Source organism: Stenella coeruleoalba, assembly GCF_951394435.1.
Source record: "Stenella coeruleoalba genome assembly, chromosome: X".
NCBI lineage: Eukaryota > Metazoa > Chordata > Mammalia > Artiodactyla > Delphinidae > Stenella > Stenella coeruleoalba.
Genome location: NC_137152.1, coordinates 34,479,332 through 34,507,066, shown reverse-complemented (window position 1 = coordinate 34,507,066; position 27,735 = coordinate 34,479,332). Strand labels below are relative to the sequence as shown.

The window sequence follows — 27,735 nt, the reverse complement described above, 5'->3', positions numbered from 1 at the left end:
TCCTGGTGGAGGGGACTAGTGCCTGTGTTCTGGTGGATGAGGCTGGATTTTGTCTGTCTGGTGGGCAGGTCCACGTCTGGTGGTGTGTTTTGGGGTGTCTGTGGAGTTATTATGATTTTTGGCAGCCTCTCTGCTAACAGGTGGGGTAGTGTTCCTGTCTTGCTAGTTGTTTGGAATAGGATGTTCAGCACTTAGCTTGCTGGTCGTTGAGTGAAGCTGGGTGCTGGTGTTGAGATGGAGATCTCTGGGAGATTTTTGCCATTTGATATTATGTGTAGCTGGGAGGTCTCTTGTGGACCAGTGTCCTGAAGTTCGCTCTCCCACCTCAGAGGTACAGCACTGACTCCTGGCTGCAGCACCAAGAGCCTTTCATCCACATGTCTCAGAATAAAAGGGAGAAAAAGTAGAAAGAAGGAGTCAGTAGAAGTAGAAGGAAAGAAAGAAAGAAAGAACGAAAGAGAGAAAGAAAGAAAGGAGGGAGGGAGGGAGGAAGGAAGGAAGGAGGGAAGGAAGGCAAAAAGAAAGAAAGAAGATAAAGTAAAATAAAATAAAGTAAGACAAAATATAATAAAGTTATTAAAATAAAATAATTATTGAGAAAAAAATTTAAAAAAACGGACGGATAGAGCCCTATGACAAATGGTGGAAGCAAAGCTATACAGACAAATTCTCACATAGAAGCATACACATGCACACTCACAAAAAGAGGAAAAGGGGAAAAAAATCATAAATCTTGCTCTCAAAGTCCACCTCCTCAATTTGTGATGGTTCGTTGTCTGAAGGAGGGAAAGAAGGAAAGAAAGGACGATGATAAAGTAAAATAAAATAAAGTTATTAAAATAAAAAGTAATTATTAAGAAAAAAAACGGACGGATAGAATCCTTGGACAAATGGTGGAAGCAAAGCTATACAGACAAAATCTCACGCAGAAGCATACACATACACACTCAGAAAAAGAGGAAAAGGGGAAAAAATCATAAACCTTGCTCTCAAAGTCCACCTCCTCAATTTGGGATGATTCGTTGTCTATTCATGTATTCCACAGATGCAGGGTACATCAAGTTGATTGTGGAGCTTTAATCTGCTGCTTCGGAGGCTGCTGGGAGAGATTTCCCCTTCTCTTCTTTGTTCTCACAGCTCCCAGGGGCTCAGCTTTGGATTTGGCCCCGCCTCTGCGTGTAGGTCGCTGGAGGGCGTCTGTTCTTCACTCAGACAGGACGGGGTTAAAGGAGCCGCTGATTCGGGGGCTCTGGCTCACTCAGGCCGGTGGGAGGGAGGGGCACGGAGTGCGAGGTGGGCCTGTGGCGGCAGAGGTCGGCATGACATCGCACCAGCCTGAGGCGCGCCACGTTCTCCTGGGGAAGTTGTCCCTGGATCCCGGGACCTTGGCAGTGGCGGGCTGCACAGGCTCCCTGGAAGGGGGGTGTGGAGAGTGAGCTGTGCTGGCTGACAGGCTTCTTGGTGGCGGCAGCAGCAGCCTTAGTGCCTCATTCCTGTCTCTGGGGTCCGCGCTTTTAGCCGCGGCTCGCGCCCGTCTCTGGAGCTCCTTTAACCAGTGCTCTGAATCCCCTCCAGGTACGTGGGGGGTTTCTTGCCTTTTCGGAGGTCTGAGTTCTTATGCCAGCGTTCAGTAGGTGTTCTGTAGGAGTTGTTCCACGTGTAGATGTATTTCTGGTGTATCTGTGGGGAGGAAGGTGATCTCCGCCTCTTACTCTTCCGCCATTTTCTCGGAAGCCTCCACTTATGCTGTCCGATATTACCCCAGGCTAATGAGCTGGTTCTCTGCACTCTCGTTGCTCTTCAGAGATTTTAGGGGAAACAGCTATCCTCTGATCTCTGGCGTGAGTCCCTGGGAAAGAAATGGGAATTAGAATGTCATCAGACTTTTCAACACCAGGGAAAGCTTGAAGATAATAGAAGAATGTCCATAAAATTCTGGGTGAAAATAATTTTCAACTTCCCAAACTGTTTTTGAGAGCAAATGTACCATTTTACAGTCGCAGCAACAGTGTATGAGTGATCTAGTTTCTCTGCATCCTAGTCAGCATTTAGTGTTGTCACTATTTTTCACTTTAGCTGTCTGATAGGTGTGTAATGATATCTTATTGTGGGTTTAGTTGTTACCTCTGTGATGGCTAATGAGTTGAGTATCTTTTCATGTGCTTATTTGCCATCTGTATATCCACCTTAGTGAAATGTCTTTTTATGGCTTTTGCCTGTTTCTAATTGGGTTGTTTTTTTAACTGTTGAGTTTTGAGAATTCTTTATACATTCTAGATACTAGCCCTTTGTCTAAGATGTGGTTTGCACATATTTTCTTCCAATCTGTAGCTTTTCATTTTGTCCTGTTAACTGTCTTTTGCAGAACAAAAAAATTTCAAATTTTGATGAGTTCCAACTTATCAATCTTTTTCCTTTTATGGATCATGCTTTGATACTAAGTCTCTGCTCAGCCCTAGATCCTGAAGCATTTTTCCTGTCTTTTTTCCTAAAGTTTTGTAGTTTTACACTTTCTGTTCAAGTCTGTGATCTGTTTTGAGTTAATTTTTGTATAAAGTGTGAGCTTTAGGTCAGGGTTCACTTGATTTTGCCTATGGATATTCAATTACTCCAGCACCATTTGTTGAAAAGAGTATCTTTCCTCCACTGAATTGCTTTTACACCTTCGGAAAAAAATCATTTGAGCATATTTCTGTGGGTTTCTTTCCGTGTTCTCTATTCTGTTCCATTGGTCTATGTCTAGCCCTCTGCCAATGCCACACTGTTTTTATTACTGTAGTAATAAAGTAAACCTTAATATCAGGTATAGTGATTTTTCCCACTTTATTTTTCTTTGTCAAGATTCTTCTTTGTCCAGGGCCTGCACCTTTCCATATGAATTTTAGAATAAGTTCATCTAAGTCTACAAATAACTTCGCCGGAATTTTGATAGGAATTGTATTAAACCTTAGATCGATTAGTGGAGCATTGGCATCTTTACTATGTCGAGTCTTCCAATTCATGAACATGATATGTCTCTCCATTTCTTTAGGTCATCTTTGATTTTTTTCATCAGCATTTTGTAATTTTCAGCTTACAGATCCTGTACATGCTTTGTGTTTTGTTTTCTTTGGAGTGATTGTAAATGACATTATGTTTTAAATTTCAGTTTCCTGTGTTCATTGTTAGTATATAGAAGTGTGATTGATTTTTTATGTTGATCTTGTATCCTGTGGCCCTGATGAACTCAATATTAGTTTTAAGAATTTTGGGGGTAAATTCTGTGGGATTTTTAAAATATAGACAATCTTGTCACCTACAAATAGAGACAGTTATATTTCTTCCATTCCAATCTGTATCCCTTTTACTTGTTTTTCTTGCCTTATTGCAGTGGGTAGAACTTCTCGTAATATGTTGAATAAGAGTATTGAAAGCAGATATTTTTGCCTTGTTCCTGATCTTAGGGGAAGTACATTTAGTCTTTTCTATTAAGTATGATGTGAGCTGTAGGTTTCTTGTAGATGCTCATTATCAAGTAATTCCCCTCTGTTCCTAACTTGCTGAGAGTTTTTTAAAAAATCTTGAATGGGTGTTGGATTTTGTCAAATGTGTTTACCTGTATCAATTGATATGGTCATTTGAATTTTCTTCTTTACTTGTTGATATGGTGGATTACATTGATTGCTTTTTGAATGTTGATCCAGCCTTGCATAATAAATCCCCCTTGGTCATAGTATATAATTCTTTGTACACATAGCTGGACTTAATTTGCTAGTTTTTTGGTGGAGGATTTTTACATCTATGTTCATGAGAGATACTGGTCTGTAGTTTTCTTTGATTGAACTGTGTTATCTAGTTTTGGTACCAAGATAATACTGACTTAATGAAATGAAGTGGGAAGAGTTCTTTCCTCTTTTATTTTCTGGAAGAGATTGCATAAAATTGGTGTTAATTCTTGTTTAAATATTTGGTGAAATTCTCCAGTAAAGCCAGCTGGGCATAGGAGTTTCTTTTTGGATTTTAGTTAAAAATCCAGGCTCTTTAGAAGTTATAGGACTATTTAGATTATTTAATCTTGATTGAGTTTTGTTAGTTTGTGGTTTTGAGAAATTTATCAATTTTTTTCTAAGTGTTTGAATTTACATATGTAACATTGGTCAAAATGTTCCCTCATTATCTTTTTAATGGCTCTAGGATCTGTGAGGATAACCCCTGTTTCATTTCTGGTATTGGTGATTTGTATCTTATCTCTTTAAAAATTTTTTTCAGTCTTGCTAGAGATTTGTCAATTTTATTGATATATTTTTTGAAGAACAAGCTTTGTATTTGATTGATTTTCTCTGTTGTTTTCATCAATTTCATTGATTTCTGCTCTAATTTTTGTTATTTCCTTATTTATGCTTGCTTTTAGGGTATTTTACTCATCTTTTTCTAATTTCTTGAAGTAGGAACTTAGGCTGTTGATTTGAGATCTTTCCTCATTTCTAATATAATTATTTAGTGTTATAAATTTCCCTCTCAACACTGCTTTAGCTGCATTCCACATATTTTGGTATGTTGTATTTTCATTCTTTCAGTTATATCTGTTTTTAAAAGTTCCTTTTGCAATTTCCTCTTTGACCCATAGACTATTTAGTAGTGTGTTGTTTAATTTCCAAGCATTTGGAGATTTTCCTGCTATCTTTCTGTTATTGATTTCTAGTTTCATTCCATTATCAAAAGAATATAATCTATATGATTTTCATTCTTTTAAATTTGTTGACATTTCTTTTATGGCCCTGAATATGGTCTGTCTTGGTGAATGTTTCATGCACACTAGAAAAGAGTTTGTATTCTGCCGTTGTTGGGTGGAGTGTTCTATATATATTAATTAGGTTCTGTTGGTTGCTGAGAGGATTGTAGAAGTCCCCAACTATAATTGTGGGTTTGTCTATTTCTCCTTTTAGCTCTGTTGGTTTTGCTTCATATATTTTGAGGTTCTGTTGTTTTGGTTTTGCTTCATATATTTTGAGGTTCTGTTGTTTTGTGCATACACATTTTTAAAAAATGAATTTAATTATTTATTTATTTTTGGCTGCATTGGGTCTTCATTGCTGCGTGTGGGCTTTCTCTAGTTGCGGTGAGCGGGGACTACTCTTCATTGTGGTGTGCAGGCTTCTTACTGCAGTGGCTTCTCTTGTTGCAGAGCACGGGCTCTAGGCACACGGGCTTCAGTAGTTGTGGCGCGTGGGCTCAGTAGTTGTGGCGCATGGGCTTAGTTGCTCCACAGCATGTGGGATCTTCCCGGACCAGGGCTTGAACCAGTGTCTTCTGCATTGGCAGGTGGGTTCTTAACCAGTGGGCCACCAGGGAAGTCCTGTGCATACACATTTAAGTTTGTTGTGTCTTCCTGGTGGATTGATTCTTTTATCATTATGTAATGTCCCTCTTTTCTCTAGTAATTTTCTTTGCTCTGAAGTCTAGGTTATCAGATACTGATATAACCATTCTTGCTTTTTTAAAATTAGTGTTTCCCTGGTGTATTTTTTCCCATCCTTTTACTTCCAACTGACCTATATATTGAATTTGAAATGAGTTTCCTGTGTACAGCATGTAGTTTGTCATGCTTTTAAACTCTACTCTGCAAATCTCTATCTTTTGATTAATGTATTTATATCATTTACATTTAAGGTGATTGATTTGTTAATGCTTATGTCAGATATATTATTATCTGTTTTCTGTTTCTTTGTTTCTCTTTTCTTACCTTCCTGTGGGTTACTGGGACTTTTTTTAGGATTCTATTTTGATTTATTTATAGTGTTTTTGAGTATATCTCTTAGTATAATTTTCATAGTGGTTGTTCTGGATATTGCAGTATATATGTGCAACTTATATAGACTTTGGTCTATTGCTATCAGTGTTTTACCACTTCAAATGAAGTTTGGAAACCTCACTTTCATTTAGGTACCTTTAATGTTTCCCACTTTTAAGTATCATTGTCATGAGTATCAGATTATATTATAATTTTTGTTTTAATCCTTGATCTTGTGGCATCACGGACTGTTGATGCAGATGTTCAGATTCCAGTCCTAAGACACACCCAGCACAATTACACAGTCACCACCCCCTCCTACCATTGGACTTCCATCATCCACTTACCTCACAGCTATGGGAAAAGGCTGCCTCTGTCCCTGAAAGTCTTTAGCAATTCATGAAGTATAGTTGGAAGCTGTGCTGCCCTTCTATCTCACCCCTCCACTCTGACCCAAGATTTTTTAATCCATAGGTCTTACCCTGAGTGGCCCATGGTTTCTAAAGCCCACAGATTCTTTGCTGGGGGAGAGGGAGGTCAGATATGACTGTTGTACTGTGTTGCAGGTGCTTTGTTCCTTGGTGCCACTTCCTTTGACCATCAACTTGCATCAGATGCAAGTATAGCCAGTATGTTATTACAGGAGTGCTGAACTTGGGCGTTACAAGGAGCTTACTTCAGCCTACATACTCCCAATGTGCGTGTGTGCGTGCACACACACACACACACACACACACACTCATGAACCTCCATCCCATGAACAACTCTCTGGTTTTACCTTGACGTAGACTTTCCTCCATAATATTCATAAGGCAGGTATTGGGGCAGATCATGAACTTGTGGTTTCGTACTGTTCATGTGTATACGACTCACAGCTGCCTTTAGCTTTTCTATTCTTCTAGTCTTATCAGTAGAATCAGTTGTCCCTCTCCATAAATTCTAGAATTAATCTCAAGCATATCCCTTAAGTCAGTGAAGGTAATAAACTTTACTAATATTTATTGTGCTCAAAGTTTGAGAAGATATTTATTTTTCTCAATGTATAAAGAAAATTACACTTTAGGTAGGTCACTTAATAATCTTATTCTGTTTTTTAAAAAAGGCATTAAAGGGCTTCCCTGGTGGCACAGTGGTTGAGAGTCCGCCTGCCGATTCAGGGGACGCGGGTTCGTGCCCCGGTCTGGGAAGATCCCACATGCCGCAGAGCGGCTGGGCTCGTGAGCCATGGCCGCTGAGCCTGCGCGTCCGGAGCCTGTGCTCCGCAACGGGAGAGGCCACAACAGTGAGAGGCCCGCGTACCGCAAAAAAAAAAGGCATTAAAGCACAGCTTTTAAAGACTAAATGCATTAATTTGTAATGCTTTATACTGCAAGTAATGGAATACCTGACCAATAGAGGCTTAAACAAGCAGGGATTTATTTTTTTTAACCAAGCAGGAAGTCTGGAGGTAGGTGGCTGCTGGCATACATTTAAAGGCTCAACTTTGAGCCAGCATCTCTGCAATCCTCCTCACCTTCCTGCCATGATCCCAGGGTGGCCGCTGCAGCTCCAGGCATTATGTATACATCTCAAGGCAAGAAAAGGTGAGCTAGGGGCAGCATCACCTGCATTTGTCCCGTGGCTCAGGAGGACAAAAGCCTTTTCTAGAATCCCAGAACAGAATTCTGAAAAGGAGGCTGAGGAGACAAGTGGAGTATTTAGCCTTTTCTAGCTTCTAAATGTAGACCAGCAAGGGAGAAGGAATTTGGAAATGGATGTACTAATCAGCTACGATGAGCCAGTGATGTTAACTGACTTTGGGGGAAGTCTTTAGAATTCTTTTGATTGGTACTTTGGGTTGAGTTATTTAGAGGAAAAAAACGGGACAGTGTTTTCTGAGGAAGGGGTTGCACATCTTTCTAGATCTTATCGATTTAATTTTATTTTTTACTCTACTGATTTTTTTTTTTTTTTTTTTTTTTGTGGTACACGGGCCTCTCACTGTTGTGGCCTCTCCCGTTGCGGAGCACAGGCTGTGGACACGCAGGCTCAGCGGCCATGGCTCACGGGCCAAGTCACTCCGCGGGATGTGGCATCTTCCCGGACCGGGGCACGAACCCGTGTCCCCTGCATTGGCAGGCGGACTCTCAACCACTGCACCACCAGGGAAGCCCCCTACTCTACTGATTTAAATACATTATTAAGTATATAAAACCAATCTTGTTATATTGACTTGAATGGCTAAGATTCATGAGCACATTTTTTCCAAGTTAGGTTTGGAAAGAGAGGAAAATTAGCTTAAAAATGTTTGAAGTTTTCTTTGACATGACTTTTTATTTTTACATTTAGGGTTTCTTTTTGAGTGATTTAGCTTTATTAATAAGTAATGATAGCTTTCATGCTCTTATGGTCCTAAGCTCTACCCAAGGCAATTTTGTTGTTATTTTCTCTGGGAGGTTCATGGTATTTGCTGAATGACTTCTTTTTCTCTATAAAAGTACAGAAAAGAAGAAAAGAGAAAATGAATTTCTGAAATAAATATGCAATGAAGGGAGAGAAAAAAACCTATTCATGGAGCAGAAGCAAACTAGTCTCAAACCTGATCAGGCAGGAATATCTAAGAGTGATAGTTTTAGATAATTCGTAATTTCCATAAGCCGCAAAAAGTAGTTAGAAAAGTAAGTGTTGTTAATATATATTAAAATATTAAATATTAACTGGCTTTCTTCAGGCCCCAAATTTTTAGTAACTTCTGGTGACTATAAAAGGGTATCTACAGTACTCTCTAATACCTGTTCTGCTCTTAAGGGATTAAGCCCAGGTCCAATTATCTGATCTGTTTCCTCTCTTCCATGTCACGGTGGTCATTCTCATTATTATGTTTGTCAAAAGCAAAAGTAGTAATTCTACCCTGATGACTTAAACCAGAGGAGATCTATTCCTTTTCTCTAAGAGAGCTCAGACAATGCAAGGCCTAATGCCTAAGGGCTCAGGCACTGAGTTTTCATCCTGGATTCACTATAGTAGTTGACTGATCTTGGACAAATTACATAAACTCTGTTCCTGAGTAGCCCCATCTATAAAATGGGGATAATGATAAAGCATACTCAGAGATTTGCTCTGAAAATTAAAAGAATTTAGTGCTTCTAAAGTACTTAGCGCACTGCTACACATGTCAGCTTTTATGGCTATGATAATGATATTCACATCTGCAAAGATAGGCTTCTAGCTAATGGTGGCCCTAATGAGCTATCAGGTTCTTACCAAGCACCTTATTCTTCTTGCCTTTGTCATGTGGTTGTCAAGCATCTGGGCTTTGGACGCAGTCTAGATAGAAACAGAGAGACTCTGATGTGCTGAAGCTCTAAAAGAGAGATTATAAATGGATAAACAACTCCTGATACTGATGACTATAACCCGCTTCTCAGTTTGGGTTAGCTTTACGGTTTCTGTAGTCGCCCTGGCAACTTACTGATTATTTATTAATCAATCCAGTCATGTGATAAAATTGCTCTTCCAATCTTTAGCAACAAGGAAGGAATGGTGGTACCAGCTATTAATTTGATGTGAAACATCAAGGAGAGTCCGGATCTGGCTGCTGCCTTTCCAGTAGTGGTGCTGTAAGTGGGATGGGACCCGAGGAGTTGAGATATCAAGGAACACTGGAACTGTGGATAGTATGTTCCTGATTTTATCATTTGCTAAGACATTTGCCTAATTTCTTTGGACTGAGACTGAGCACCATTTCACAGTTACTAGGGCAAAGGGCAGGGTGACATGTGATCCTAAGAGATTATAATGGCAAATCTCAAGTGTGTGTGTGTGTGTGTGTGTGTGTGTGTGTGTGTGTGTGTGTGTGTTTATTGGGAGGGGCAAACATTTGAAACAGGTGCCCTATGGGCTTTTACATCATACCAAACAAATCCTCAAGCAATTGGTTTCTGAGGTATAGAATTTTGAGTTGAAATTTCAAGTTAGAAATGGAATTTTGTATGCTATGCTGGTGAGAATAACCATAGAAATTGACATTACTGAACTTTAAAGAAGCATATGTGTATTGTTGATTTTGGGGGTTTGAATGTGTTACACAAACCAAGAGTTTTGGGAAGGATTTAGTAATAGTTCTTTTCATGTTAAAAAATACTTAAGAATTTGGTCTGGCTGATTTGATTTTATTTAGCAAAAGAATTGGAAATATTTAACAAGTATCCAGCTAATACTCTGCATAGAGAAATTGCTCATCAATTTAGCAGGAACTTGATTGAACAACCTTCTGAATTTTACACATTGTGGTTTCTCTTCAATTTTCATAGCATTGATAGATCTTACATTTAAAGAAAAAGGCCCCATTGTACGGTATACTTAGTCATTGTCACTAGCTGGACAAAAATGTACTGACAAGAGTTCATAGCAGTTGTGTATGTGTATGGTTGGTGGGGGAGAATCCCTTTACTTCTTCCAGTCCCTTCTCTTTCCCTTGCTGCTGTGAGGGTGACCAGGAAAGGGAAGGCCAGCCTTGCTGAGGGCTCTTCAGGTTCAGTCCACTGCTTTAGTTTCTTTCAGAAATTTCAGAAGTGAGAAACTCAGCCAGTGCTGTTATGGCCATGCTTGGGAGCTGTAGCAATATATAGGCTAAGGAGCCAGGTGCAAGAAGTACTTCGTCCCCCTTATTGCTTTTTCTGCTCTCACCCCTACCCCTTCCAAAGTGGAAGTGAGGCTGGCATGAAACTTGCAAGTCACCTCCCATCATTCTTCCTTCCTTTTTTTTTTTTTTTTTTTTTTTTGCGGTACACGGGCCTCTCACTGTTGTGGCCTCTCCCATTGCGGAGCACAGGCTCCGGACGCACAGGCTCCGTGGCCATGGCTCACGGGCCCAGCTGCTCCGTGACATGTGGGATCTTTCCGGACCGGGGCACGAACCCATGTCCCCTGCATCTGCAGGCAGACTCTCAACCACTGCACCACCAGGGAAGCCCATTCTTCCTTTCTTAACACATCCAATCACAGACGTTGGTTTCTTTACCTGCTGTCTACTGTAGCAGTGCTACTCCAAGTATGGTGTGTGTTTGTGACATTGGGAGTCTTTAGAAACTTATATAGCCATATGACCTTGCCATGATATCCAAGGGTGTGATTTAGTGGGCTTGTAAGTTTTTATGTCTTTGTTTCAGTTTTTTATAATGAATTTTATTGTGTTTTATAAAAGTGTGGGTCTGAAATGATTTGGGAAAAGAAACAATCAAACTTGCCCTTCCTCAATAATAGTTTGCATGTCCTTGTCCTATAGGATGTCCCTTCCTTCCCATTCCCATTGTCTTCACACTTGTGCAGGCCTTTCTCACCTTGTGCCTGCTCAGCTGCACTAGCAGCTTGCCTCGTCTGCCTACTTCTCACCTCTCATTCAAATCCATCATTTTTTTAATGTGAGGTGCGAAGAGGTGAATTAATTATATTCCTCCATTTATGACCCAATATCATCATTGATCTGTGCAAGGTCTCTCTCTTGTTTTATGTATTTTTGTTCCTCATCATTCCCAACCCCTAGTCTCATTCCCTTTCCACTTTATACAGGCTTCCATACAGATGTCTTTGATGCGCATTCTTGAATCTGCATGTGTTCTTAAAAAATATGTAGCATTATTTTTTGTTTTTAAAAGACGTATAAATGATATTGTATGCTACAGATACCATTTTTCACCCAATGATATGTTTTAAGGATCTGTTTTGCTATATGTACATCTGGTGCTATATGTCCTCCCCAAATCCATATATAGAAGCCCTGACCCTGCAGCGTGATGGTATTTGGAGATGGGACCTTAGGAGGTCATTAGGTTTAGATGGGGTCATGACGGTGGGGCTCCCATGATGAAATTCATGCCCTTATGAAAAAGACACCAGAGAGCTTGCTCTCTCTCTCACTGCCCTGTGAGGACGCGCTGAGAAATTGGCAGTCTGCAAACCAAGAATAGAACCCTCACTGGGCAACTGAATTGGCCTGGCCAGCACCTTTATCTTGAACTGTGAGAACTGTGAGAAATCAGTTTCTGTTGTTTCAGCCTCCTAGTCTATGATATTTTGAACGGCAGCCTAAGCTAATACATCTGGTTTATTGCTTCAAAGCAATGAAGTGAAGTGAAGTGAAAATCCACCATAGAGTGCTTATCCATTAAGCCATATTTTCTTTTTTTTTTTTTTTACATCTTTATTGGAGTATAATTGCTTTACAATGGTGTGTTAGTTTCTGCTTTATAACAAAGTGAATCAGTTATACATATACATATATTCCCATATCTCTTCCCTCTTGCGTCTCACTCCCTCCCACCCTCCCTATCTCACCCCTCCAGGCGGTCACAAAGCACCAAGCTGATCTCCCTGTGCTATGCAGCTGCTTCCCACTAGCTATCCACCTTACGTTTGGTAGTGTATATATGTCCATGCCTCTCTCTCGCTTTGTCACAGCTTACCCTTACCCCTCCCCATATCCTCAAGTCCATTCTCTAGTAGGTCTGTGTCTTTATTCCTGTCTTACCCCTAGGTTCTTCATGACATTTTTTTTTCCTTAAATTCCATATATATGTGTTAGCATACGGTATTTGTCTGTCTCTTTCTGACTTACTTCACTCTGTATGACAGACTCTAGGTTTGTCCACCTCATTACAAATAGCTCAATTTCGTTTCTTTTTATGGCTGAGTAATATTCCATTGTATATATGTGCCACATCTTCTTTATCCATTCATCCGATGATGGACACTTACGTTGTTTCCATCTCCGGGCTATTGTAAATAGAGCTGCAATGAACATTTTGGTACATGATTCCTTTTGCATTATGGTTTTCTTAGGGTATATGCCCAGTAGTGGGATTGCTGGGTCATATGGTAGTTCTATTTGTAGTTTTTTAAGGAACCTCCATACTGTTCTCCACAGTGGCTGTATCAATTTACATTCCCACCAACAGTGCAAGAGGGTTCCCTTTTCTCCATACTCTCTCCAGCATTTATTGTTTCTAGATTTTTTCATGATGGCCATTCTGACTGGTGTGAGATGATATCTCATTGTAGTTTTGATTTGCATTTCTCTAATGATTAATGATGTTGAGCATTCTTTCATGTGCTTGTTGGCAATCTGTATATCTTCTTTGGAGGAATGTCTATTTAGGTCTTCTGCCCATTTTGGGATTGGGTTGTTTGTTGTTTTGTTATTAAGCTGCATGAGCTGCTTATAAATTTTGGAGATTAATCCTTTGTCAGTTGCTTCATTTGCAAATATTTTCTCCCATTCTGAGGGTTGTCTTTTGGTCTTGTTTATGGTTTCCTTTGCTGTGCAAAAGCTTTGAAGTTTCATTAGGTCCCATTTGTTTATTTTTGTTTTTATTTCCATTTCTCTAGGAGGTGGGTCAAAAAGGATCTTGCTGTGATTTATGTCATAGAGTGTTCTGCCTATGTTTTCCTTTTAGACTTTGATAGTTTCTGGCCTTACATTTAGGTCTTTAATCCATTTTGAACTTATTTTTCTGTATGGTGTTAGGGAGTGATCTAATCTCATACTTTTACATGTACCTGTCCAGTTTTCCCAGAACCACTTATTGAAGAGGCTGTCCTTTCTCCACTGTACATTCCTGCCTCCTTTATCAAAGATAAGGTGACCATATGTGCATGGGTTTATCTCTGGGCTTTCTATCCTGTTCCATTGATCCATCTTTCTGTTTTTGTGCCAGTACCATACTGTCTTGATTACTGTAGCTTTGTAGTATAGTCTGAAGTCAGGGAGCCTGATTCCTTCAGCTCCGTTTTTCGTTCTCAAGATTGCTTTGGCTATTCGGGGTCTTTTGTGTTTCCCTACAAATTGTGAAATCTTTTGTTCTAGTTCTGTGAAAAATGCCAGTGGTAGTTTGATAGGGATTGCATTGAATCTGTAGATTGCTTTGGGTAGTAGAGTCATTTTCACAATGTTGATTCTTCCAATCCAAGAACATGGTATATCTCTCCCTCTATTTGTATCATCTTTAATTTCGTTCATCAGTATCTTATAATTTTCTGCATACAGGTCTTTTGTCTTCTTAGGTAGGTTTATTCCTAAATATTTTATTCTTTTTGTTGCAGTGGTAAATGGGAGTGTTTTCTTGATTTCACTTTCAGATTTTTCATCATTAGTGTACAGGAATGCCAAAGATTTCTGTGCATTAATTTTGTATCCTGCTACTTTACCAAATTCATTGATTAGCTCTCGTAGTTTTCTGGTAGCATCTTTAGGATTCTCTATGTATAGTATCATGTCATCTGCAAACATTGACAGCTTTACTTCTTCTTTTCCGATTTGGATTCCTTTTATTTCCTTTCCTTCTCTGATTGCTGTGGCTAAAACTTCCAAAACTATGTTGAATAAGAGCGGTGAGAGTGGGCAGCCTTGTCTTGTTCCTGATGTTAGTGGAAATGCTTTCAGTTTTTCACCATTGAGGATGATGTTGGCTGTGGGTTTGTCATATATGACCTTTATTATGTTGAGGAAAGTTTCCTCTTTGCCTACTTTCTGCAGGGTTTTTATCATAAATGGGTGTTGAATTTTGTCGAAAGCTTTCTCTGCATCTATTGAGATGATCATATGGTTTTTCTCCTTCAACTTGTTAATATGGTGTATCACGTTGATTGATTTGCATATATTGAAGAATCCTTGCATTCCTGGAATAAACCCCACTTGATCATGGTGTATGATCCTTTTAATGTGCTGTTGGATTCTGTTTGCTAGTATTTTGTTGAGGATTTTTGCATCTATCTTCATCAGTGATATTGACCTGTAGTTTTCTTTCTTTGTGACATCCTTGTCTCGTTTTGGTATCAAGGTGATGGTGGTCTCGTAGAATGAATTTGGGAGTGTTCCTCCCTCTGCTATATTTTGGAAAAGTTTGAGAAGGATAGGTGTTAGCTCTCTCTAAATGTTTGATAGAATTCGCCTGTGAAGGCATCTGGCCCTAGGCTTTTGTTTGTTGGAAGATTTTTAATCACGGTTTCAATTTCAGTTCTTGTGATTGGCCTGTTCATATTTTCTGTTTCTTCCTGATTCAGTCTAGGCAGGTTGTGCATTTTTAAGAATTTGTCCATTTCTTCCAGGTTGTCCATTTTATTGGCATAGAGTTGCTTGTAGTAATCTCTCATGATCTTTTGTATTTCTGCAGTGTCAGTTGTCACTTCTCCTTTTTCATTTCTAATTCTATTGATTTGAGTCTTCTCCCTTTTTTTCTTGATGAGTCTGGCTAATGGTTTATCAATTTTGCTTATCTTCTCAAAGAACCAGCTTTTAGTTTTATTGATCTTTGGTATCATTTCCTTCATTTCTTTTTCATTTATTTCTGATCTGATTTTTATGATTTCTTTCCTTCTGCTAACTTTGGGTTTTTTTTGTTCTTCTTTCTCTAATTGCTTTAGGTGCAAGGTTAGGTTGTTTATTTGAGATGTTTCCTGTTTCTTAAGGTAGGCTTGTATTGGTATAAACTTCCCTCTTAGAACTGCCTTTTGCTGCATCCTATAGGTTTTGGGTCGTTGGGTCTCCATTGTCATTTGTTTCTAGGTATTTTTTAATTTCCTCTTTGATTTCTTCAGTGATCACTTCGTTTTTAAGTAGTGTATTGTTTAGCCTCCATGTGTTTGTATTTTTTACAGATCTTTTCCTGTAATTGATATCTAGACTCATTGCGTTGTGGTCGGAAAAGATACTTGATACAATTTCAATTTTCTTAAATTTACCAAGGCTTGATTTGTGACCCAAGATATGATCTGTCCTGGAGAATGTTCCATGAGCACTGGAGAAAAATGTGTATTCTGTTGTTTTTGGATGGAGTGTCCTATAAATATCAATTAAGTCCATCTTGTTTAATGTATCATGTAAAGCTTGTGTTTCCTTATTTATATTCATTTTGGATGATCTGTCCATTGGTGAAAGTGGGGTGTTAAAGTCCCCTACTATGAATGTGTTACTGTGGATTTCCCCTTTTATGGCTGTTAGTATTTGCCCTATGTATTGAGGTGCTCCTATGTTGGGTGCATAAATATTTACAATTGTTATATCTTCTTCTTTGATTGATCCCTTGATCATTATGTAGTCTCCTTCTTTGTCTCTTGTAATAGTCTTTATTTTAAAGTCTATTTTGTCTGATATGAGAATTGCTACTCCAGCTTTCTTTTGGTTTCCATTTGCATGGAATATCTTTTTCCATCCCCTTACTTTAAGTCTGTATGTGTCTCTAGGTCTGAAGTGGGTCTCTTGTAGACAGCAAATATATGGGTCTTGTTTTTGTATCTATTCAGGCAATCTGTGTCTTTTGGTGGGAGCATGTAGTCCATTTACATTTAAGGTAATTATCGATATGTATGTTCCTATTCCCATTTTCTAAATTGTTTTTGGGTCGTTACCGTAGGTCTTTTCCTTCTCTTGTGTTTCTTGCCTAGAGAAGTTCCTTTAGCAGTTGTTGTAGAGGTGGTTTGGTGGTGCTGAACTCTCTCAGGTTTTGCTTGTCTGTAAAGGTTTTAATTTCTCCATCAAATCTGAATGAGATCCTTGCTGGGTAGTGTAATCTTGGTTGCAGGTTTTTCTCCTTCATCACTTTAAATATGTTCTGCCAGTCCCTTCTGGCTTGCAGAGTTTCTGCTGAAAGATCAGCTGTTAACCTTATGGGGATTCCCTTGTGTGTTATTTGTTGTTTTTCCCTTGCTGCTTTTAATATGTTTTCTTTGTATTTACTTTTTGACAGTTTGATTAATATGTGTCTTGGCGTATTTCTCCTTGGATTTATCCTGTATGGGCCTCTCTGTGCTTCCTGGACTTGATTAACTATTTCCTTTCCCATATTAGGGAAGTTTTCAACTATAATCCCTTCAAATATTTTCTCAGTCCCTTTCTTTTTCTCTTCTTCTTCTGGAACCCCTATAATTCGAATGTTGGTGCATTTAATGTTGTCCCAGAGGTCTCTGAGACTGTCCTCAGTTCTTTTCATTCTTTTTTCTTTATTCTGCTCTGCAGTAGTTATTTCCACTATTTTATCTTCCAGGTCACTTATCCGTTCTTCTGCCTCAGTTATTCTGCTATTGATCCCATCTAGAGTATTTTTAATTTCATTTATTGTGTTGTTCATCATTGCTTGTTTCATCTTTAGTTCTTCTAGGTCCTTGTTGAATGTTTCTTGCATTTTGTCCCTTCTATTTCCAAGATTTTGGATCATCTTTACTATCATTATTCTGAATTCTTTTTCAGGTGGACTGCCTATTTCCTCTTCATTTGTCAGGTCTCGTGGGTTTTTATCTTGCTTCTTCAACTGCTGTGTGTTTTTCTGTCTTCTCATTTTGCTTATCTTACTGTGTTTGGGGTCTCCTTTTTGCAGGCTGCAGGTTCGTAGTTCCCGTTGTTTTTGGTGTCTGTCCCCAGTGGCTGAGGTTTGTTCAGTGGGTTGTGTAGGCTTCCTGGTGGAGGGGACTAGTGCCTGTGTTCTGGTGGATGAAGCTGGATCTTGTCTTTCTCGTGGGAGTGTGACGTCTGTTGGTGTGTTTTGGGGTGTCTGTGGAGTTATTATGATTTTTGGCAGCCTCTCTGCTAATGGGTGTGGTTGTGTTCCTGTCTTTCAAGTTTTTTGGCATAGGGTGTCCAGCAGTGTAGCTTGCTGGTTGTTGAGTGAAGCTGGGTGTTTGTGTTGAGATGGAGATCTCTGGGAGATTTTCACCGTTTAATATTATGTGTAGCTGGGAGGTCTCTTGTGGACCAGTGTCCTGAAGTTGGCTCTCCCACCTCAGAGGCACAGCACTGACTCCTGGCTGCAACACCAAGAGCCTTTCATCCACATGGCTCAGAGTAAAAGGGAGAAAAAGTAGAAAGAAAGAATTAGTAGAAGTAGAAAGAAAGAAAGAAAGAATGGAGGGAGGAAGGAAGGAAGGACAAAAAGAAAGAAAGAAAGAAGATAAAGTAAAATAAAATAAAGATAAAATAAAGTTATTAAAATAAAAAATAATTATTACGAAAAAAATTTTTAAAAAAATAAAAAAAGAAACGGACAGATAGAACCCTAGGACAAATGGTGGAAGCAAAGCTATACAGACAAAATCTCACACAGAAGCATACACATACACACTCCCAAAAAGAGGAAAACGGGAAAAAAATCATAAATCTTGCTCTCAGAGTACACCTCCTCAATTTGGGATGATTCGTTGTTTATTCATGTATTCCACAGATGCAGGGTACGTCAAGTTGATTGTGAAGCTTTAATCCGCTGCTTCTGAGGCTGCTGGGAGAGATTTCCCTTTCTCTTCTTTGTTTGCACTGCTCCTGGGGCTCAGCTTTGGATTTGGCCCCGCCTGTGCATGTAGGTCGCCGGAGAGCGTCTGTTCTTCGCTCAGACAGGACGGGGTTAAAGGAGCAGCTGATTCGGGGGCTCTGGCTCACTCAGGCTGGAGGGGAGGGAGGGGCACGGAGTGCGGAGCGGGCCTGCGGTGACAGAGGCCGGCGTGAAGTTGCACCAGCCTGAGGCAGGCCCTGCGTTCTCCCGGGGAAGTTGTCCCTGCATCCCGGGACCCTGGCAGTGGCGGGCTGCACAGGCTCCCCGGAAGGGGGGTGTGGATAGTGACCTGTGCTCGCACACATTCCTCTTGGTGGCGGCAGCAGCAGCCCTAGCGTCTCATGGCTGTCTCTGGGGCCCGCGCTTTTAGCCGCGCCTTGCGCCCATCTCTGGAGCTCCTCCAAGCAGCGCCCTCAATCCCCTCCCCCCCCCCCCCCCCCCCCCCCCCCCCGCGCACCAGGAAACAAAGAGGGAAGAAAAAGTCTCTTGCTTCTTCGGCAGCTCCAGACCTTTCCCCGGACTCCCTCCCGACCAGCCGCGGTGCACTAACCCCCTGCAGGCTGTGTTCACGCCGCCAACCCCAGTCCTCTCCCTGCGCTCTGACCGAAGCCCGAGCCTCAGCTCCCAGACCCGCCCGCCCCGGCGGGTGAGCAGACAAGCCTCTCGGGCTGGTGAGTGTGGGTCGGCACTGATCCTCTGTGCGGGAATCTCTCCGCTTTCCTCTCCGCATCCCTGTTGCTGTGCTCTCCTCCACAGCTTCGAAGCTTCCCCCTTCCGCCACCCGCAGTCTCCGCCCGCGAAGGGGCTTCCTAGTGTGTGGAAATCTTTCCTCCTTCACAGCTCCCTCCCACTGGTGCAGGTCCCGTCCCTATTCTTTTGTCTCTGTTTATTCTTTTTTCTCTTTCCCTACCCCAGGTACTTGGGGGGTTTCTTGCCTTTTGGGAGGTCTGAGGTCTTCTGCCAGCTTTCAGTAGGTGTTCTGTAGGAGTTGTTCCACATGTAGATGTATTTCTGGTGTATCTGTGGGGAGGAAGGTGATCTCCGCGTCTTACTCTTCCACAATCTTCCTGGAAGCCCCTAAACCATATTTTCTTATCCATTTCCTCAACATAAATATCTAGCTTGCCTGCCTCCAACTTTCCCAAAATATTGGGTTGGCCAAAAAGTTCATTTGGGTTTTTCCACAATGTTACAGAAAAACCTGAACGAACTTTTTGGCCAACCCAATACCATTGCACATTCTCATATATGTCCATTTATTGGCTACTGTGAGAATTTCTCTGAGATACATATCCAGGAGTGGCATTCTTGAATCATAGAGAATACACATCCTTAGTTTTGCCAAGTAGTACCACATTGCTTTCCAGAATGGCAGTTAACTCTCCCATCAGCAAAACATTAGGGTTCCTATTTCCCTCCTCTCCTGTCTAATTCATCCCATTCCTCCAGGCCCAAGGCAGTATCCAACTACCTGCAGGACCTCAACGCTACTACTCCAGCCCATCAGTTTATGGCTCTAGGTAGATAAACTTACCAGAGGTTAGGGTCAATGAGCTTAGATTCAGATGCAGGCTCCACTAGTTACCATATAACCGTGGGTGTGCTAGCCTACTTGTCTCTGCCTTGGTTTCCTCATTGGTAAAATGGCAGTGATAATGCATATCAAATAGTTTTGTGATGGTAAAATTAGGTAATGTATATAAAGCCCTTAGTAAAGGGTCTAGGTCATAGTAACTGGTCGAAAATGGTAGCTGTACTGCTTCCTAGTTGTTTTATATATATCTAAATCTTGGCTCATCAGCAAGAGAGTGGGTTTCCTCTTCAAGGCAGGGGTGGAGTTTTATGCTTGTTTTAAGTAGCATATCTGGGGACTTCCCTGGTGGCGCAGTTGTTAAGAATCTGCCTGCCAATGCAGGGGACACGGGTTCGAGCCCTGGTCTGGGAAGATCCCACATGCCGTGGAGCAACTAAGCCTGTGCACCACAACTACTGAGCCCGTGCTCTAGAGCCCGTGAGCCACAATGACTGAGCCCGTGTGCCACAACTACTGAGCCCACGTGCCACAACTACTGAGCCTGCACTCTAGAGCCTGTGCTCCACAAGAGAAGCCATCGCCATGAGAAGCCTGTGTACCACACCGCACCACAACGAAGAGTAGCCCCCGCTCACTGCAACTAGAGAAAGCCCACATGCAGCAACGAAGACTCAATGCAGCCAAAAAAAAAAAAAAAACTGTATGGAGCTAAAACATAATTTTAAGTAGCATGACTGGCACAAAGCTAGGAATATAGTAAATATAGTAACAAACATTTGTTGGTTTGACCTGAGGTGAGTTTGTGATTACCTGAAATTACTTGCTTTAAAAGGGGGAACATTGTTGTAAAATTCTATGTTATTCCTCCATTCATTTTAACCAACCCAACTGTTGCTTTGCTGTGGTGATGTGGGACTGACTTGTGGTAAACTGTGTGTGTGTGTGTGTGTGTGTGTGTGTGTGTGTGTGTGTGTGTGTGTGTCAGGGGGGAGTGGGGTGGTGGTGGAGGTTGTGGCAATGGATTCTCTGTGGGACAGAGCCAGGCTGCAGGTCACCGTCCTAACCGCTGCCTCTAGCTTTCCTCCCACAGCCTTCGAGCTGGGCTGTTCCTCTGCCCAGGGCAGCTGTAGTGGCCCCGGCTCTCCTGGGCAAGGCTGCTCAGGCTCTTCCCCATTCTTCCAGGCTGTCTTCACTATAAGAGGAAAGGAGGTCTTGTCTTTTCCTCTTAATATTGAGTATTTAATTTTTAGTTTTATTGAGGTGTAATTGACATATAACATTATATGAGTTGCAGGTGTGCAATGTAATGATTCGATAGTTGTATATATTGCAAAATGATCACAGTAAGTCTAGTTAGGTCCACCACCACACATAGTTACAAGTTTTTTTTTTTTTGGTGATGAGAACTTTTCAGATTTACTCTGTTAGCCACTTTCAGATATACAGTAATTATTACCTATAGTCACCATGCTGTGAATTACATCCCGAGGACTTACTTATTTTATTACTGGAAGTTTGTACCTTTTGATCCCCTTCACCCATTTTGCCCACTCCCCACCCTCCACCTCTGGCAACCACCAATCTGTTCTCTGTATCTATGAGCTTGCTTTCTGGAATTTTTTAATTTGATTTTTTTTTAAGATTCCACACATAAGTGAGATCATATGATATTTGTCTTTTTCTGTCTGACTTATTTCACTTAGCATAATGCCCTCAAGGTCTGTCCCTGTTGTGGCAGGATTTCATTTGTGTGTGTGTGTGTGTGTGTGTGTGTGTGTGGTACGTGGGTCTCTCACTGTTGTGGCCTCTTCCGTTGCGGAGCACAGGCTCAGTGGCCATGGCTCACGGGCCTAGCCGCTCCGCGGCATGTGGGATCCTCCCGGACCGGGGCATGAACCCATGTCCCCTGCATCAGCAGGCGGACTCTCAACCACTGCGCCACCAGGGAAGCCCAGGATTTCATTTTTTTATGGCTGAATAATATCCATTGTATATACATATACACACCACATTTTCTTTATTCATTCATCGTCAATGGCCACTTAGGTTGTTTCTGTGTTTTGGCTATTGTAAAGAATGCTGCAGATGGACATGTGGTACACATATCATTTCAAATTAGTGTTTCCGTTTTCTTTGGATAAATACCCAGAAGTGGAATTGCTGAGTCATATGGTAGTTCTATTTTTAATTGTTTAAAGAACTTCCATACACACCAATTTATATTCCCACCAACAGTGCACAAGGATTCCCTTTTCTCCATGTCCTTGCCAACACTTGTTATTTCTTATCTTTTTGACAGTAACCATCCCAACAGGTGTGTGGTGATATCTCATTGTGGGTTTGCTTTGCATTTCCCTGATGATTAGTGATGTTGAGCATCTTTTCATGTACCTGTTGGCCATTTGTATGTCTTCTTTGGAAAAACGTGTATTCAGATCCTCTGTCCATTTTTTAATCACACTTTTTTTTTGCCATTGAGTTCTTTATATATTTTGGATATTAACTCGTTATCAGATATATTATTTGCAAATATTTTACCTCATTTCATAGGTTGCCTTGAAACAAAGTATTTTCAAACGTCCTTTCAGAATTCCTGCCAATGCGTCATGCTTTGCAGGAGGCTATCGCTCTGGCGTATATAATCCCGGCAAAGTATAAAGTTCAAGAAGCAAATTCAGGATACTGGTTACCTCTGGAGAGGGAGGCAAGGGGCATGAACTCCGAGAGAGGGCTTTATTTGTTTCTTCTTTTAATATTTTAATTTCATTGGAGTGTAGTTGATTTACAATGTTGTGTTAGTTTCAGGTATACAGCAGAGTGATTCAGATTCTTTTCTCATATAGGTTATCACAGAATATTGAGTAGAGTTCCCTGTGCTATATACAGTAGGTCCTTGTTGGTTATCTATCTTATATATAGTAGTATTTGTATGTTCATCTACAAGTATCATATATCACTCATATGTGGAATCTAATTTAAAAAAGATACAAATGAACTTATTTACAAAACAGAAACAGACACAGATATCGAAATCAGGAGCTTGGGATAAGAGAGTGCTTTAATTGTATCTGAAATGTTTTATATTTTATACAGGGCTGTGGTGTACATGGATGTTCATGATATGATATGCATATGATACAACAAATATCATATATCATAATAAATGTATACGATCTTTATTGTATCATATATCATATATTACCTTGGATATTATATTAACTTGAATATGCTGCTTATTTCCATGCTAATATTATCCATAAATAATACTGTATTTTTGAATGTTTTCAGACTTTATGTAAGTGAAATGATCAAATTTTGTGTGCCTTTCTACTACCTTTTTTTTGCTTGACATTCTTTTGAGATTTGTCCATATCGATGCATATAATTTTAGACCTCTGTATTAATATTAATTGAGGTATCTTTTTTGCTATTGATGGACATTTAGATTGTTTCCTATTTTTCACTCTTACCAACACTGCTGTAACAAATAATCTGATCTATAGCTCCCCATGCATGGTGCAAAAGATATTTAGAGGCTTTCCTGGTGGCGCAGTGGTTGAGAGTCCGCCTGCCGATGCAGGGGACATGGGTTCGTGCCCCGGTCCGGGAAGATCCCACATGCCGCGGAGCGGCTGGGCCCGTGAGCCATGGCCTCTGAGCCTGCGCGTCCGGAGTCTGTGCTCAGCAACGGGAAAGGCCACAGCAGTGAGAGGCCCATGTACTGCAAAAAAAAAATAAAAAATTTAGGAGTGGACTTGCTAGGCCTCAGGGCATATACACCTTTCACTTCGCTAGGTATTGCCATGTCTTTCCTCAGAGGGATTTTTCTGTTTTACTTTCCTACTAGCAGTGCCTGCATGTTGGTGTTGGCCCACATTTTGCCAATCCTTGGTAGCATTATCTAGGCTTTGACCTCTCTGCCCAGATCCTCAGAAGAGATGGGAGGGGAGTGGAGAAGAGGGAGAGCAAGGTTCTACAATTAGGAGGAGAATGTCAGCTCTGACGAATTTCCTGTGACATTTACTTTAATGAGGAAAAGATTTTATTCTCTGTTTTGATGAAAATAATATTTAGACTTCTGTGGGAAAACTGTTACATTTTTACTCTGAAGTAGAGGAGTGTTTTTTTTTCCTGTTTACATTCTTGGCAAATAAGTAGAATAGACCAATTAGCGAGCTAATGTCCTAAATGTTCACTTACAGTAATAATTTTTAAATGTTTTAAAGTAGCATGGAGCATTGGGTTTATTCTTATTGCTTTTCAAGGTTTTGAATTTGTTAAAATGAATTGAATTTAAAATGAGACACAACTTTATGATGAAGATTGATCATAATTATTTGCCACTCTCATTTGCATTTTGTAATGGGAAAATAAATGATGGGAAATGTGTTTACCTTTTCAAACAAATAAGAAAAGTCACAAAGAGTAACTTTGGCCATTTTATGTTGTCTCTTGTGTTCACAGATGGGAAAAGAGAAATTCCACAAATCTCAACATTGGGGCTTTTGCAACAATGTTAGGATGCTGGTGAGTGAAGATAAACCAGGAATAGGTGGAGAACTGCTTCTCGGACAAAAGATAAAGCCAAAACATAGTGTATTTCCTAAAGGAATGGGAACTGATTTCACCATCCTGGGTGGCTTTTGATAAACAGGGTAAGTCACATGACACTGGGAGAAATGCAGTCTTAAAATGTTACATGTACTAAATATTAAGTAGATGTGAGAAAATAAGAGTCCTCAGTGTAAATGTAAATGTTCATCTGAAATGACACATTCTAGAACAAAAGTACCCTAAACAAAGAAAAGTTATCCCTGCTCCTGTTTCTGACTAGGTACATTGGCTGCAGGACGCTTAATGTTCATCACCTTTCTTGGCTAATGTTATCAACCTTTCTCTCATCTCCTGCCCTGGACAGGATAATGTCCTTCTACAGACTGTAAGAGTCTGGTCAGACTGCCACTTTTGCTTAGTGATTGCCATTAACTAAAGAATTTTGTTTGATTCTGAATGTGCCATTGAATACAACGGGAAAATGCCGTCCCTTCTTTTCTCCATACTAATTATGGTTCCTCATCCCTGAGGACCATAGGGTGACATGGCATGAATTGTAGAAGTGAAGGAAAGAGGTGCTATTATTAGACAAGAGTCTGAACTTTTTAGTGATATGTGTTTGTATACATAACACATGCACGTATACTGGCATATTGACGGTTGTAGAAGGCGATCCTTTTGAGTATCTTAAAAAGAGACTAAGATCAAAGGGGAAAAACCCAAGGTGACCAGTTATTTTCCACAAGGCAGCTATATGGATATGCTCTGTTCATCACACAACCTTGTATCACGGCCCCATGGTCTGTTCTCCAAAAAAGAACTTGTTATTGGATTATTTAGGTCCTGTAATTAAAAAATAACTCAGGACTAAAGAATTCAAACTGTAGTATGCTAAGTTTACCAGGAAGTTTTTAGCAGCCTTAGCATGGATTGGTTGGCAATACTTTGATTCCAATTAAAATGTCTTCAAATTCGGTAGAAGTGACATATCCCATGTCATCTGAGTTAGGGTCAATCAATTAGAGCACATATTTCTTTTGAAGCCCCATTCTGACACTTACGGAGATCTAACAGACCACGGGAAAGCTTCTTTCCTCGGAAACCATCTCTACTTTGAACGTGGACCAATATTTTTCTTTTTTTTGATTATTTTCAGTACCTGGCTTAGTGCTGGACCCAGAGTTCAGAAGCAGTCTCTGGGCTGACTGACTTGGGTAGATCATGCATGACTTCCTGTTAACGTCAATCTTGTAGGTGTTTGCACATCATCATTCTAGAATATTTAATTTTCAAGGGTCAAACAAAAGATTCTATTTTTACTTCCTGTGTCAAAAAGAGGGTATTGACAATAGTGTAATCCACCACTGAATAATGTAGGCCACCATATATTAAACTATTCTCTTGCATTTAAAGTTGAAAATTTATTTTATTTCATGTTTTTCTCAGTATTTAATATGTGCCTTTCGAGCCTATTTTATAGCCCTTTAATTACTTATAAAATTATGTAGACTATTTCATGAAGTTGGAATAATTTTAGCTTTAAACTACTTGAGAAAATGAAGAGCTTGCTCATTTCAGGCCTAACTAAATGCGACATAATTCTTTCAGTTATTTTGTTGGTCAACTTCAATTAAATATTCATTGAGCTTTAAATGAGACACTAAGACTATGAAATATTTACGTGCTCTGATGAGATTGTGAACTTCAGATTGGATCCTGGTTAATACCCAGAGCAAATTATAAAGCACTTTCTGCATTTGTGGTTCAACAAAATAAGTCAACACCTGTTAATCATTTTTCTTGAAAATGAGACACTTGCAACTCTTGCCAGTTTTTCCAACAGCTTTTAATCATAACAATATACCTAGGGTTCCATTCTCAAACAATACAAAGTAGAAATAAAGGCAGTTCTTTGGAAAGTGCATCAAAATTAATATTTGCAGTAGATGCTCTTGGTGCCCACCCAGACCCATGATAGGGGTGGGGCACCCCTCCCCAACAGCTGTAGCAAGTGCTTTGGCAAACAACTCACACCTGTAACCCTCCATGGAGTTTGCTCTTGGCCAATGGGCATTGCATCACCCAGAGAGGTAACCTGGGAGGTTACACTGGCCCCCTCATCACAGGACCGGGTAGCAAATGGCTGACTGATTTGTCAAGGGTAAAAGGCTGAGCTTCTTTAAGGTGAGACAACTCTGTGTTGTGATTTAGGCCCATAGCCCCTTGTGGCATTAAGCCTCGGCAAAGCTTCATGTGAGAATGCATCCTCGCTTGGATCATTTCTCTTCCTTTGGCTGTTCCCCTCACTCCCTTACAGGTTTCTCCCAAGAGTACGCCCTTAATAAATCACACGCACCTAAATCCCTGTTTTAGGTTCGGCTTCTAGGTTCTGCCCAACCTAAGACAATGTTCCAGTTTCTATCCATAATTCTAAAAGTGACCATCAAAATGCTCTGCTCAGGCAGACCATCAAATTACAAGCAGAAAAGATGCTATTTGCAGTCACGCAGAAGAGCCAGCATTTATCATCCTGCCTGGCCCTCATGGCAGACATTTCTAGCTATTTATCTTTTCTTCACTCTCCCCTTCATTCTTGTGGAGAGAACACTAGTTTTATTCAGGCTGGAGACGTGCCCACTTACAGGTGTTCACCTCCCCCAGGCTCCCTGCAGCTAGGGCTGGCCACTTGGCTCACTTCTAGCCAATGATATGTGAGTTAAGGTTTATTGGGTGGGGCTCCTGGGAAAGGTATTTTTCTAATTAAAGGAGTCAGGCTCAGCTGGTATGTTTTTCCTCCCCTTCGCCCTGCCTTGTTTTCCTCTCTGGAACTAGGACATAATTCCTTGGGGGCACATCAGCCATCTTGTGACTGCAGCAGAGATACAGGGAATCTAGGGCCCCGATGGCATCATGCAGCCACTGTTTCAGGCCTGGGCTGTGTCTCTCCGGACTTCTTGATAAATGAGAAAAATCAGCCCCTATTTCAGAGGTTCTCAACCCAGGGAGGCGTCTAGAAACGTGTGGAGGTGTTTTAAGTTGTCGCAATGACGGGAAGCAGCACTGGACTAGGATAAAGCAAGTGAGGCACTTGTCTTGGGTACAGAATTTAAGGGGCACCCCAAAACTCAGTAACCCGCCAGATAATATTTTAATGAAATCTCTTAAAAATTAATGCAAAAAATTCAGGTTGAATAAAATGCCAACATGTTATAATAAAGACAGGATCAGTAACTGCCATGCTGAGCCATACTGGAGCCTGAGGCAAAAAGAAAAGTCAGTAGCACTGATTCCATATTTGTTTAACATGGTGGTATTTTGTTCATTATGGATTTCTGGCATTAGTTTTGATGTTTTAAATTGCCTCGCCCTAGGGCCAGACCTGACCCAGAGGTGCTGCTGCTATTTGAGCAGCTGGGGGCCAGCCTTGTATTTTACGTCCTGCACCGTGGGGAGGGCAACCCCCCCACCGGGCAGAGTATTCTGCCTAAAATGCCAGTACTGCTCCCATTGAGAAACACAGTCCTAACTTGCTTAAAACCCTTGGCAGTGGGAGGATTTATGCATATAGCCAAACATAATTTTGC

The 27,735-nt window shown here is 40.6% G+C and overlaps 1 protein-coding gene across 1 annotated transcript in view; it reads left to right on the top strand.

Moving 5' to 3' along the window:
• Positions 1-27,735, top strand: part of EFHC2 (EF-hand domain containing 2) — a 193,819-nt gene that overhangs the window by 15,612 nt on the left and 150,472 nt on the right. Inside the window, 2 exon segments of the mRNA XM_079909606.1 lie at positions 24,062-24,220; positions 24,222-24,251. Coding sequence (XP_079765732.1) covers positions 24,062-24,220; positions 24,222-24,251 — 189 coding nt within the window.